The sequence below is a fragment of the Calypte anna genome, chromosome 7 (assembly GCF_003957555.1).
Source record: "Calypte anna isolate BGI_N300 chromosome 7, bCalAnn1_v1.p, whole genome shotgun sequence".
NCBI classification, from domain to species: domain Eukaryota; kingdom Metazoa; phylum Chordata; class Aves; order Apodiformes; family Trochilidae; genus Calypte; species Calypte anna.
The window spans coordinates 30,014,053-30,029,177 of record NC_044253.1 but is presented as its reverse complement, the minus strand read 5'-3'; the positions used below and the strand labels follow the sequence as shown (position 1 = coordinate 30,029,177).

The 15,125-nt window shown below is 42.9% G+C and overlaps 1 protein-coding gene across 1 annotated transcript in view; it reads right to left on the bottom strand.

The window, feature by feature from the left end:
* ABCA12 (ATP binding cassette subfamily A member 12) overlaps window positions 1-14,922 on the bottom strand; it is a 90,471-nt gene extending 75,549 nt beyond the window's left edge. Inside the window, exons 1-2 of the mRNA XM_030454132.1 lie at window positions 14,854-14,922; window positions 10,331-10,424 (exon numbers count right to left, since the gene is read on the bottom strand). Of these exons, the coding sequence (XP_030309992.1) occupies window positions 10,331-10,424; window positions 14,854-14,922 (163 nt within the window). The remainder of the gene's footprint in view (window positions 1-10,330; window positions 10,425-14,853) is intronic.
* Window positions 14,923-15,125: the final 203 nt, after the last annotated feature.

Here is a 15,125-nt window from a genome sequence, read left to right as displayed (position 1 = left end):
CATCATATGACATAACTTTTTGTTCCCTCCACTGCTGTTAGCTTTAAGCATCTTTATTTCCTAAAACTACAGTTGCATTTGGAGGGTCTCACTACATTGCCTATGAACCAAGAGGGAAAGATCTCTGCACCCACTGCTGCCCCATGTTTGAGCTGAGAGGTCACCCGAGAAAATCTCGTATCAAATTGCCTTGACTGCAACTGAAATCCTGTTGGTATAGTGACTTCTGGTTTTGCCAGCAGCACAATCCCATGAGCAGAGGCTTCTGTTGTCCCCTCTCACCAAGAGTTTTTCCTGTCACCATAGAAAGAAGAACACCAAATCTGAAGACAACAAAAGGGCATCCCAAAGGGCAGAAAAAGGCCAAGGACTCAGCACTGAATGGGCTGGCTGGTTCTCCCTGCTCAGCAGCACCTAGCTAGGCCAGCCACCTCTGCAAGAGCTGAAAAGACAGGCATGCACAGCAGTAATAATAATACAAGATACATGCAATAAATGCATGCACACCACTGGAAATTCTGGCATTTCCACAACTGCTTTCACACTGAACGAAATGAGGAGAACTTATTTCTCTTACTTCCCTGCATGTTGTATATTCCAATACACTTCTCTTCTTTCCCTCAGGTAAAGGTACTTTGTGTAACAACGATGAAAAATGTCAGGGAAATAAAAAATGTCATGTATGAAAAATCAACAATCTATATGATTAATCGAAGCTGACTGCAACATTTAAATCCAAATGGACCATGTTTTATGTTGCCACACTGATTCTGCACAGAGGTTTCAGGCATTGCATTAACTGAGCCCAACCATTCATTTCAAAGAATTTGGAGTTCAGTGACCCCCTTTCAGCCCAAGGCAGGAAAGTGCCCCAGAGAAGGCAAGTGTTGGGAGGATAGGAGCCAGTATCATCCACACCAGAGGGATGGAAAGCAAATAAACAGCATTTTCAGGTTATTCCTTCTTGTACTTAATATTCCTGCTGTGCATGACCAAGAGTATAAAGACAGAGGAGCACATTCACGCTCTGTACAGGTCACAGCCCATTTATACACCCCAGTTTACATCAACCAGCAGTGTCTTGTGTAAACTAGCAACCAGTTCACTCAGTGTGCTGCTAAGTACCTTCCTTTCCTTCAGTTTTCCAGTCTCAGCATTGCTGCTCTGGGAGGTGCTGGCTATATCACAGCCCTATCATTTGAACATACAAATCCCCTCTTATATACAGTGGACCTAGGCAGACTTCAACTTCTGCTTTCAAAATATCACCCTTCTCTGCCCACAGAGTGCTCCTGGCTTCAGGGCTTCCCACCTAGCTCTATCATCCATCCTGCAAAACCAGACAAAAATCTATATTCTATTTTATTCATATCAAAGCTACAGTATTTCCATTATAAATGGCTGCTTCATAAATAAACTTAGGTACATTAACTATATTTTCTTCCTCCTTCAACATTAACTTAAAAAGGCATGTTAAATTTTTTCTCTTTTCTATCCCCCCATAGTTTTATGTCATATCAACTACCACTCCTTGAGCATGAAAAAATTCTCTTGCCTTAAGGCTTCATACACTTTGATACTGCATATACCTTATGCATTAAGTCCTTCTAAACATCATTAAAAAAATCCATGCAAATCTCAACTCCCCAATGAGGAATGAGAAGCATTAATGAGCAAATTACTTCATTAGGAAGCGTTATGTTTAAGTGAAAATGCATTCAATCACTGCAAAAGTATTCAAAGAGGCTTAATAACTGGAGCTCTATGGGGGAAAAAAGAAGAAGAAAAGAAAAAATATAGTGGCAAAAAAAGTGGCTTTATAGAGAAAGAAATAAAACATGATCAGTGATGAAAAGGGTGAGTAAATGATCATTCAACCCAGAGACAAGGAAACACAATGAGATCATAAGGCAGAAAGCAACAAGGCCAGAAAGTATCTTTTGTAAAATCTATCTCTTCAACCCCTTCAGCTTCTAGCTTACAAAACCTTAAACTTTTGCAGTTTTGCAGTGCTCAGCTTCACGTTCCTACGTGCTCTCAGTCACCTCTGAGAAACAGCAGGAACATTAACCCAGAGTGGCAATCCTGACTGTTTATCAGCTGAGCTTTATATTTATCTAACAAGTCACAAAACATATCATGAAAATATTTACTGTTTTGGCATTTCTTCCCAAACTTCTACACAACATGTTTAACTATATAGTGAATGCACAAACTTCTCATTTCCTTTCTAGTCTTTCCCATAGTCACACATCATTAAACTTTTTTCCTTTGCTTTGCTAAATAGTCAAAAAACCAAACGTGCCTCTTTCATGACATGGTAACAATATTGTTCCTCTTCAACCATATTTAACTGCCCATTTCCAGATTCATCTCTTTATCAGCCAGTGAAGCTGCCTATTTTTTTGTGGGAAGCTTTATGACAATGCCAGAACTTTTGACCTCTCTCCAAAATGTAAACCTGATTATTAGATCCATGGGATAGGATTCATTTTGAAGCAGGGAATTTTTAAAATGCATGGACAAGGGCTTAAATGGCCAACTGGCCTGTTATCTATGGAAAGAGGACACCGAAATGCCATGTCACTCTGAAACACACTTCTCACCTTGAATCTGGAGAAAGGTTCCCTAATCTTCCTAGTCACCCAGGCTTGAGGTCTTTAGTGGAAGAAGGACCAGGAGGGAAATGCCAGGTGAGACTTTCCGTCACCTTTTTCACACCTGCAAGATTGACTCCCATGCCAGTTCCATGCTTGTTGCAAAAAAAAAAAAGGGGTGAGGTGCACTACAGTTCCTGGAAGTAACGCCCAAATCTTGCTCAGTGTGCTCAAAGCCCAGGGCACAGCTGTCATGGTCTCTGCTGATTTTAATGGAACTGCTCAGAGAACAGGCTAAACAGATACATAAGAGCTGTGCTGGATCAGAGCTAACATTCTGGTATTGCACTGTCCCATCACTCTTGTTGCCTTTCATAACACAAAGACAATTTTTCAACTCCTTCTGGAGCTGGAACGTGATTTCTTTTGCTTTGTTTTTGGCCAGACAGCAGAAATGATATTTATTTCCACAATTTCACCTGTTGAGCAGACAACACTGACAGAAGAGATACCCTGAGCTTACCTCGAAGCTACAAACAGCCTCAGTTATCTATGGCATCAGAATAACTTTTATTCCTCTGTGAGCCTCTACCACTGATGTATGTTGGGACAGGTTGATGCTGTGAGGTGGCACACAGTAATCCCAGCTACATAGAGTGCAACATGCTGTATCCCAGTGCAGGTCTGGGATAGAAACCTGCCAGATGGGCCCTGCAACACTCACCTGAATTATGACAATCTGGTGTTAGTTAAAGTCTCGCCCTCTCTGGAGTGCACACATTCCCTAGCTGCCTTATAGTATGCTGTAAGAAGTTTCATCCTTGTCCCTCTTTCCCTCAACTTGGATTATTTTTATTTTTTAGGTAAAAAAAAAATGCTGTGAGCAGCTTTTTCACATGCCTCCAGTCCACCTGTGTACCACCCTCACCTGCAAGTCACACACAATTTACTCTGTTTCTCACTGTTTTGTGAAATGAGTGCTCAGCAGGACCCCAGACATCTATAGTCAAGCCCCAAACACTTCTTGTGGCTGGGTTAGATTCCAGAGTCTGCATTTTTCATCTTTACATCCTTGTTTTCTTAAGTGTATAGCATGATAGCCCCAGATGTATGCCTACCACAGTGAGATTGAAGCACCAGACAACTTGCTACGAGACTCCTCCCTGTGTTGATGGTGGCCTCAATGGAGGAAGCATCTCATTGCCTAATTCTTGCCTCCAGAATTTCAGGCTCTGCAAATAAGACAACCAGCCCAGAGCAGACAGCCTCTACTTCCACACTTATTAAGACTAGACAAGCTAGTTTTGCTTGCCCACAGACCTTTAACTTCCACCCCCTTGTTTAATAAATTAAAAATCAGCCCTTGAATTTGAATACATTGGATTCATGCACTGATATGGGAGTACATCATAAAGACCAGAGAGTATAAAACCTGCAAAAAATGGTTTCTCAAAAACTCCCAAACCAAACACAAGGAATAAAAGAGGGGAGATGGAAACTTTCTAAAAGATTTTGCAAATTCAGGTCAAGATGGGGAAATGACAGAGCTGATGTCTGCACCACGGGGCAGAGTTGATGGGGAGGGCTGGCACTGGAGGTTGACCACATCACGGAGGGATGTTCCACTGCCTGAAGCACAAACACACCCAAGAGAGGTGGAACTGTACACTAGGCCTTTTCCTACAGGGCTTTTTAAACCAATATTTAATGCAGACATGGCTAACCTGGTCTTCTTGTAATGCAGCCAACAGATATGAGCAACAGGGCACACACAAACAGGACCTAAGAAGGGAGTCAGAACATTTCCTAGCTAGAAGCTGGAACCAAAAACCTAAATCCATATCTAAACCCTGGAAAAAATATCTGCACAAAAGCTGTGTTCACTGAACTGATGTCTTTCAATGCTGAGTGTCCTCAGGTAGTCTCCTGCGTCTAAGTCTAGATTCTTCAGACAGAAGTGACCCCCTTTCCAGACACACAGATATCAACAACCGATAACTTCAGTCCAAGCTAAACTGCTCTGCACCTTTGGAAAAATACTGATGCACTTCTAGGTCCCAGCATCTGGATTCAGATGATTCAGGAAGTCAACTAGAATGAAGTGACAGTCCCAAGGCTCTTTTGTAAATCAGTGAGGAGGAAAACCATACTGGTAACTCGGGAGATTCTCTCTCCAACTCTAAACATCCTTCAGTCACACCTCATGAGGCAGAAGAGTCCATAAGAAGAACTGGGGGCGTGGAGATTTGTGGAAAGGGAGGCATTATAAACATCACAGCACTCTGGTTAGTCTACGGGTCTCTGAGCTAAGGGGGTGCTTGGGCGAGTGGCAGGGAACCATATGGCTGGACACTACTTATGTATGTAAGGAGACCAAGGTATATATTTATTCCAGCACTGAGGGGATAATTAATACAATTTCAATGCCCTGCAGCACTGTTTTGATGAAGCAGTGTTATATGGAAGTCTGTTCCTTGGCACAGTGGCAGCACAAAATAACAGAAGAAGTTCATACCAAAGTAAGGATGCTAAAGGAGGGATCTGATGAGGTTATTTTGCTAATCATGCTGCAGCTAAGCACAGGCAAAAAATCTGGCATTGGGTTGTCTAGAAAAGGAGAGAAAACAAACAGAAAATAAGTGGGTGAAAATTAAGCATTCTAAAGGTAAAGGAAGAATAAGGACTGCTCCATCACAGGCAAATAGTGAAGAAGAGCTGGAAGTCTGAGCTGTTCTTGTCTGTACAGAGAGCAGGCTGATCCCTTGGGTGGATTGTGCCTTACATAAATAGCCATGACTTATCCAAAGGAATGGAGAGGCCTGCGTAGCTGAGCCACCATCTCACCTCCCTGTAATTAGCATGGGTACCCATTAATTTCTCCACACTGCTGGGAAACGAGACAAGTTCCAATCCTTCCAACCATGAAGCAATTTCCTTTAAAGTGCAAGCACCTTTTCAGAGCTTTCTTGTTTCTAGGATGGTAACTCAGAGGAATGATAGTGCTGTGGCCCACCTTGCTCCATACCTTCTGACCTCATAGGTTTGCTGGCTGCCACAGTCATCACTCACATTGAGAATTAACTCAGCCCAAGGTCTTTCTCTGTGAACTGTTGGACAAAGTTAAGGGGTTTCTGTCTCAGAGCAACATGGAACTGACAGCTAAAAATGGTTTGAAGTCCTTAGCTATGCAAACCCACAAGGCAGGAAACCCCTGAACTCAGCTACCAGCACACTGCTGCAACAGCTGGTGGGGAGAGACACACTGGGGTGAGATGGACAGAGGGTGATAGGCATTGCCTGCCCCATGCTTGGCAGAACAGACACCTTGCACCACTCACAGCCAGCTTATCCCCTTCCCCAGGGGCATGGGAGAGGGGATAATATCTGTGTTTGTCCTTTCTTTTTATAAGCAATGTAAAGCATCCTCCTCCTTTTCTGACACTGCCCTGACCAGGGGTAACTCATGCCTCAGTTACCTCTAACATGCCAGTAGTGCTCAGCACAGAAGTCACAGGCCAGGTGTGTCTGCAGGTACAACAAGCCATAGTTTCTCTCCTAAGCTATCTCAGGTCTATTGTCTGTGATTCATACTGAGTTTTCCAATAAATTTCCTTTCAAATGGACCCTTCAAATCACAGTTAGTCTGAAGGGTAGCTCCAGTACCCTCCAATCCTGGCTCCTCTGCCAGGAGCACGGGAGCCAAAAATGAGAGCAGAGTACAAGGATCTGCTCCTACAAAGAGTTGTGTCACAGCTCTGACTGTAAGCTGGACCTGGACAGCTCTGCTGGTGTTGGCAAAGAGTCTCACACTCAGCTATTGCAATATCCTTCCCGAACTTTGGCTGCAAAGAGCAGCCTTGCACAGCACCCTGCTGCTGGGCCCATCACGAGTGTCTCTGCGTGCATGCAACACACCCTGCAGGCCTCTCCATGGGGGTGATGAAATCTGAGTGGAAATTCTGAGCAGAGGTGGATGGGGAGATGTGCCTCACTGAGAAGAGTTCAGGCAACAAATCACCTGAAAGGATTAGGTGGATTGAAGATGAGACCCAAAAGCTGAATGAGGTATAGTTGTGGCAGCTCACAGGCTGCCACTGGGACAAAACCCTGGTTCTAGCAGGAGAGCAAAGTTTTACATCTTCTCCATAGCTCTTAAGTACAAGGTTTCTGAATGAGTGGACAACTAACCACGCCCGAGAGAGCTTCTATGAGAAAAATGATGAGGTCAAACTGACAGGAGGGGAAAGAAGGAGAACAGAAAAGGAAGAAAGCGGGTGGGGAGGGTGTGACAGGGTGTGACAGTGCTACTTAAAGCAAGGAGTGTAATTGTACTCCTCTGTAGACTGAGTGGGTTGAACCCTGAGGGACAGATTGTATCTAATACACAATTCCCATACCTTGCAAAAACCTGCAGTGAAGGAATGGGACTTTTGTCCCTGCTCAGTCTAGAAAACAGGTGATACAGGCACAAAAAACTAGAAGCTACCATCAAACCCAGTTCACTGGTTTTCACATTGGAGGCTTCGAATCCAGAGCTTCCTCTTCTACAAGTATGCCACAAAATATACCCCAATATCTTCTAGCAACTACAAGAGCTGTAATAAAAAGGTCAAAAGCCACAACTGTGATGTGCATAGTAAGTTGGATAGGGATTTTTTGTGGTTAGACTCTCAGACCATCACAGGAGCTGGGTATGCAAAGAAAGAGAAATATCTTTTTAATTTCTCTTGACAATAATCTCTGCTGACCTGAAAATACATCATCAAACAGACGCCTGGAAGAAAGAAGAGAGGTGTGTTTGTTTGGTTATTTGTTTGCTTTTTCTTTTTTTTTCTTCTTAGATACTTGGTGCTGTAGTCGTGAATGAAATTATATATCAGGTGAATTTCAGTTCCTTTTTTTCCCTTAGTTCTTAGTTTTCCTATGAGTGCTCTCTTCGGTGATGACATTTATTTGCCATGTCATTTCCCTTCAGACTCCAGTGTCACATAAGCTTCCATTGCATTAGGCACTACACAGCATAACACAAAGCAAACAGCTTACTCTTGCAGGAAGCTCTTGCCACTTGTTTATTCTTCACTGATATTTGATAGGTAATTTCTCTACAAAATCCTCCAACTAGTGAATGTGTATTACATGTCCTTCAGATGAACTTACTGTCTCAAATTTGAGAGGTTTTAATTGAGCAAATAATAGATTTAATGGTATTTCTGTGGCCCTGAATACTTGAGATAAGCTTACAGGCTGAGATCTCTGTGGGATTATCTCTATGGCTTCAAAACTCGGCACCCAAGCAGCTTATTCTATCTCTGTGCCATTGATTCTGTGCTTCCTGACTTTTGTCTGCCTGCAATAATCTCTTGACAGCAGAGCTAGAAACTGCTTCTTGTCATTACTTAATGATTGTGTCTTTTAAGGCAGGCACTGGAACACAGCACAAAGTGGACTTTATTCCTGGTCAAAATGAACAAAATAAGCCAGTTTTCTAGATGTGTTCACATGCCTTTTTTTTTTTTTTTTTCCTATCAGAAAAGTTTCCTCTCCATAAAACTTCTCTCAATAGAAAGTCCTTCATCCACTTCTGAGAGACAGATACCTACTCACATACTTAGAGGCAGAACTAAATCAGAAGTGAAATAGAATTCATCTATGGAAAAAAAGGGAACTAATCCACAGAAGACAATGCCCAATCTTCCTCTTTCCTGCAAAGCACAACTGATGGAGCTACTTGCTGTTCCTAAGAGCTTTCCTTCCAACCCATTAATTCAGAGGTGCAAACATCCAGAGCAAACAAGTTCCAAAAAATATACATTCCAACTAGCAGCCTTGTAGAATAAAAGAATAAATAGTTTTTAATCCAGCTGGCTCTCTGGCTATTCATCTTTTCATATTTATCAGGGACAAGAAGGACAACTGATGGAGCTGTGTGGGAGGACTGCCATTTCCACACTTGGCAAAATCTGGGGTTTTCACAAAGTACAACATGTCCTGTCTTGCCTGCTCCAATTGGTTCAAGGGAGTTCAGGGGAACTTAAAGTACAGAACATGCCTTTTGCTGACAACAGATAGGCTTGGGGTTAAAGGACTATTCCAACACACCAAGAATATTCTTCTCCATTTAAAGCTTCCTGTGATACTTGAAGAAAGTAAATTCCTCTGGCTTCCCATCCCTGCCTACAAAATGAAGTACACAAACTCAGAATAAGCTGGCAAGCTTCGTGGGACAAGGGCTATCCTAATTGTACATCCAGTATTTGTCACAATGTGAGACTTTCTCACACATCATACTGACACAAAGACTATATCAGAGAATCACACCTCACTACGTTGAGCATTTCCAGTGCACACCCACATCATCAAATATAAAATATGCACAGCCACATTTTACTCATCTGGTGGCACTCAGGAAGCCAACTGCCTGTCCTCACTGCTGCCAGAGTTGTCTCCTTGCCTCAAATACTAAAAATCCAATGTTGCTGGTGCTTTGTTCTTGTCAAGTAAATGACTGCCTGATGCAGGTCATCCATGGTGGTGTCTCTCCTAAGAATTAGACATTGCAAATCTTTTAGTATAAGGCAATCTTTGAGGGGCTATTCCTACCCCGTGATGGGAAACCATGGCTTTCACCAATAGCTCTGCTGCAGCACATGGATGTGCTTCAGCAGACCAGATGTGCAACATTAAACAAGAAACTTCATTCATTTCCAGGGTATCTGCAACAATAAGGGCAAGGAACCTCTCTAGTGAGCAGAGAACAGGGTGCATTTCCCAGTTGATTCCCTCCAACACAAAGGAAGGCATCACTGGGTGGGATGGCACAACCCTTTTACTCCCTCCTCTCCCTTCTCTTGTAATTGCACTCATGAGACCACAGAGAGCAGAATCAGGGATTTGATCCAAATCAGGATTAAACACTTCAGAAGGGAAAAAGGCTTCCAACTTCCAACCTCCTTGCTCTATTATATGACTTCATGAACAGACATGGCCAGGGTTGAGGGCATGCTTCTTCTGATGGTGTTAAAGAATCACCAAATCACTGTAAGTTTTTTAGAGAAGATTCAAGCACATCCATGCTCTGAGATGTAGACAGATTCTCCTGAACTAGGAAGCAAGGCTTGCAAGGAAAAATGACCTTGTATACAAACTCTTCACCTATTTAACCACCAACATCTATTCACCCACCCCAAATGCTGCTCTTTGACTTGCTATAAAAGCCTCACACACACTCACAAAACACTATTTTGTCTCACAGAAGCCAAATAAATTACCACACTTAAGCTGAACCTTAGCAGCAAGCTAGGTGCTTTTTGCCCAAATTTACACAAGGTAAAATTTTTCATGTTGACCAACCTCAAGTGCAGTACCTCACCTTCATAATCCCATTTGAAGCCTATATCCTTACTCATTTTATTCAGATCTCCCCCAGCTGTCCTCTTGTCACTCAATTTATCATGTAAATTTATATTGCTGTCTACAAGAGCAATAGCTGAGTACATCTTGATACGACAGTTCTTTAAAGTTATTTTCTAATTATGAAATTAATTTGAAAAAAGATATAACAAGAAGCAACCTCAGAGGAACACATGTATTTACAGCATGCTGCATCACAGGAAATCTCCACTGGAAGCAACAAATATTACACTTGTAAAAGCAACAAAACACATCAAATTAACACATCAGTCACTGAAACAAGATCTGAATTCCAAAGACATAAAAACAAACCAGTTACTTACAGTTTGGCTGTGGCTCTGGAGGGAATTTGAGACGGATAATGGCCAAGATTATGAAAACAACGACGGGCCAGGAAATTAAAATGAATGACCATACCTATAAAACAGCAATGAAAATATATCAGTTACGTTTGTCATATTGATGTGTCTCAGAACCTGTCTGGAATGTACCAGCACTACCCTAAATGAGTTATAGGGTACATTGTAAATCATGTCTGTCTTGGTATGCACACTGTTAAACCCAGCTATTATGTATACAGGAAGAAAAACTACATAGGATTTTAAGAGCAAATAACAAGCCTGAAAATAACACAAGCCTACCTGTGTTTCAGTTTGGCTGATAATTACCAGAGGCAGTGTTTATCCAGCTTGGAGACACTGCTATATAATAGTAAAAGCATGCTGGGAAGCCTTTTGGATGTACAGGTGGCAAGATAAAAGAGCTGAAGTGCAAAAGGCTAATTTAGCTTTCAGTGAATGGCACTGCTCAAATGATGGGTAAAAATGACTCATTTGATTATATTTCAAAATTAAACTTGCACAAGTGAACCGAAAAGTCTACAGCATCTTTTTCCCCCAAAAGTTTCACTGTTCTTCACAAACAGTGGTTCAGCCTCACAGTAGAGCTGAAAGGAAGGATTTTCATAGGATTTTTCATTTACAAGATGTAAAACTCAGACATTGGTTTAGGGAGCTGTGTAACCAGTCTGCTGGCGTTGTCACCAGGATCTCTCATGAGCTTCTGACCCCAGGGACCCAACTTTCTGGACACCTTTCCATTTCCAAGCTCTGGTAGGTCATATAAATGAGCTGAGGTGGAAGAGAGATGATGTAAAATTGGCTTAGTAGAGTTTTAAACAACATGAAGATTGATAGAACTCCTGCATCTGACATCAGGGTTGACCATTTCAGTGGATTAGGATAAAGAAAATACAGCCTGCTAATCCTCTAGTATAGTAAACCCATCTAGGGAGGAGGCCAAGGTCAGTTTTAAATCACAAACCTTGGAATTTTGTAAGCTAGGAAAACACAATTATTCAAATAATCAACTACTTTTGCACTATTTGGCTAGGTTATTACTGTGCTTACTAAACTGGAGTTTTCCATACATCAGTAGTTAAGGTCAAACTACCCTATGCTGCAAAACTGCTGTGCTATCTGCATGACACTTTGGAAACTGCAAAGATGTCTTTCTTCAAAATCATCCCATGTTTCATCTTCGTGTTGCTATTTTTTTCAGATCAGCACATAATATCCAAAACTGTTTTTCCAAAGTAATTCCAAGCCCATAGCAGTGTTTTCATTTCCTGTAACACTCACTGAACATTAAAAACAAATTCTGGAGTGAAATTCAGCTTAAAAATGGTTGTCTTACAGCAACTCCATACCTGGTAAGATGACAGAGCCACGAAAGAGCAAGATTCATGCCCCAAATTAAGCAAGTAACTGACATGAAATCACAAGGCACCTCCCCACACATCCCTTCAGAAAGAATACTTGTATAATTTCAGCATTCAGCAACATTTTGGGTTGTGCAAACTCTTCCTGCCTTTCATATGTATGCTGCTTTTTCTAACAAGATTCACCACTTAAACTAAAATCTTCTTATAATTTTTAATATCACATGCTTTCCCTGTAATCAGTCGCGAAACACACTGTTTAACTCTGATTAATTGACATGCAAATGGTACTATTAACATATCCTCCTCGTTTATTCCCATGTAGGCTAAAGCAAAATTATGGGGTAACAGAAACTGATATTAGTCAGAGGCTGCCTAAAGCAAGGGCAAGAGATCTGTCATATTCTTGGAGGAAGAAATGGACACTGACTGTCTCCACTCACAGAAATCTTTGCAGTTGTCCTTTTGGAGCTAAAAATTATGCTTTTTGTTCCCAACTTTCCTAACAGCTCTTCCCTTAGTATCCTTGTCCTTTGACTTAATTGGATGTAATAGTAGCTGGGTACACCAGTTGCAACACAACAGCATTCCCACTGTCCCAGGAATTTCTAGTTAACAAAAACAAGACAACCATCCTGACCAAAATGCTTGAAGGTGGAAGGTGATGACTTGAAAGAAGCCATAACCAACTTCAATTTGGGTCTTAGGACATAAAGTGCTGTTCTGTGATGCAGGCTGCATAATCCCTTGGTTCCTGGATTATTTCACAACTAAAAGTAGGTTTAATTGTTCAGACCTTACTTAGTATCTCTGGAGGGAGGGATATCTCCTCTTCCTCCTGCCTCTGGATTTCTGTACCCCACCTGGAGTACTGTGTCCAGTTCTGGAGTCCCCAGTATAAAGAGAACTCAGAGCCCCTTGAATGTGTCCAGAGCAGACCACAGAGACGATAGGCAAGGAAGAGAGGGCTGGAGCACCTCTCCTATTAGGACAGACTGAGAGAGTTGGGGTTGTTGTGTCTGGGGAAGAAAAGGCTCCAGGGAGACCTTAGAGCACCTTCCAGTACCTGAAGGGGCTACAGTAAAGCCAAGTAGAGAGTTTTTACATAGACATGGAGTGGTGGGATGAGGGGTATTGGCTTTAAGATGAAAGAGGAGAAATTTAGGTTAGACATTAGGAAGAAATTCTTCAGTATGAGGGTGGTGAGACACTGGCCCACGTAGCCCAGGGAGGCTGTGGCTGCCCAGTCCCTCTCAGTGTTGAAGGCCAGGTTGGATGGGGCTTGGAGCAACCTGGTCTAGTGGGACGTGTCCCTGCCCATACAGAAGGGCTGGAATGAGATGATCTTTAAGGTCCTTTCTAATCCAAACCATTCTGTGATTCTGTAAATAACCAAGCTGCCTAAAGGTGACAGGTGAAAAGCAACAGAAGTACAAGAGGCACCTCCAGCTCCTCTTGGAACACAGGCCAAACCTCACTCCCAAAAAGCTTGCTTCCCAACCTCATGACCATTCCTGTCACAGCAGGAGTAACCTATACTGAGGCAAATCCTGGCCATGGATGCAGAGCATCAGCTGATTCCAATAAACACTCCAACAAGCTATAGCTCTCCCCATGCCTCAGTAGCAGTCTCTCCAGGGGCTCTGCAGAGAGCTCTCAGAGGAAATAAAAGTGTAAAGCAAAAGGCAGAAGTAAATGCATTTGCCAGCCCTGGAGAGGCTGCTAAACAGAGCAGAAAAGCATTGGAGTCTGTAGGGGGAGGACAGGGGCTGCCTGGTGTCTGACCATTCCAGACAGCCTCTGGGAGGGCAGCAGCAGGAACCACCTGCACAGGTTATTAGAAACTGAGCAGCAGTACTTCCCTTGTAAAACAGACATGCTAAAAAAAATCTTTCTAAAAGCCTGGTCTGTAAGTGATGTCAGTTTACACAGGTTGAAAACAAGCAGGAAAGAGAAATCAGGATATGTTTGAGAGCAGAGATCTGGATTTACCTCCACACATCCCCTCCAGTCTAAGCAAGCTCCTTTATTTGGAGCTGGGGAAAAGGAGGAGTATAGGAAAGAATTCCAATGGCCTCAGCTGTGGATAGATTTTTATTTTAACTGACATTTCAATTCCATGGAATTGATATTTCAACTCCACAAGAAAACAGAATTAAAGCAAGTAAGACTATATGATCAGAAGTACAGGTAGGGCTTGGGTTTATATTTACTTTGGGTACACAAAAGCTGAAAGAGACCCAAGCTGCCTGCTGCTGGCAAAGCTGTTAAAATTCCTCTAGAGAAATTAGAGGTAATTTACTGGGACTCCTCTACATCTCTGAAACCCTCCTGCATGCTTAGCTCTAGGAAAGGATGTGCATAAGTTCACAGCATGTCCACAGCAACTATGGAGGATCATAAGGAGTCAAAACCATCCAGCATGGCTCTGGATCCAAAACTGAGAGGCAGGACAGGGCAGGCAAGAATGGCCCTTGCAGATGCATGTGGTGATACAAAAACTCTCAACCCATTCTCATATCACACCTTCCATCCATAGCTCTTTCTCTTCTGTCAGCATTTTCTACAACTGCCAAGGTTTCCACTCAACCAAAGAGTTTAAAAATCATCACATTTGGAATGCCAGCCAAGAGGATAGGATGCAATATAAGTCCATGAATTGCAGCATGCTGCTTCTAAATTACAGTGCTGCTATACTGAAACTAGCCTGGGACAAAACTACTGAGCAGACTTCACCTGGACACACAATGCCACTCAATATTTCCCTATTTCCCCCCCACCCTCCAAGTTGCTGCTGCAGTTCAGATCGCTCTCTGGACATTACTGGCAATGGTTTATCTTTTAGAAAGAAAGACCATTTGGGATGTTTGATTTGCACCACTCTGTACTGCACTGGAAGTCTGTCCTACCTACATCTCTCAGAACTGCAGCCTTAACTCATGCATGACCTCCACTGCAAGATTCACTTGAGCTTCCAAGCCATTCCCCTTCCCTCCCTCTGCCTCTATCACCAGCCTTCAAAATATTTGTTTTAGTACTTCCTCTCCTGAAGTGCATCCCTTGCTCCACAGCTCCTGCAGTTTCCAGGTCCCTCTCCTCTGCTAACTCCTTGGTTTCCACACTCACCGGCTGCCTCTTGACACTCAGCCAGTTCTTCCACAGCAGGATCCTCAGGTGCTGAGACAGCGCAGCCATGGCCAACCCCACAGAAGCGAACGGGCTGCGTGGTCTTCCTCCTCAGGCTTAGGAGGCAAAAGCAGAGGCTCTAGCCCAAACGGGCACCCAGCATCCAGCAAACGAGCCCCTGCCTCTTCCCCACAGCATAGCTCTGAAGCAGCTACTGCATCCACCTGTGGCTGCTGTACTCCCAGTAACCGTGGCTCTTGTCCTCACAGCAA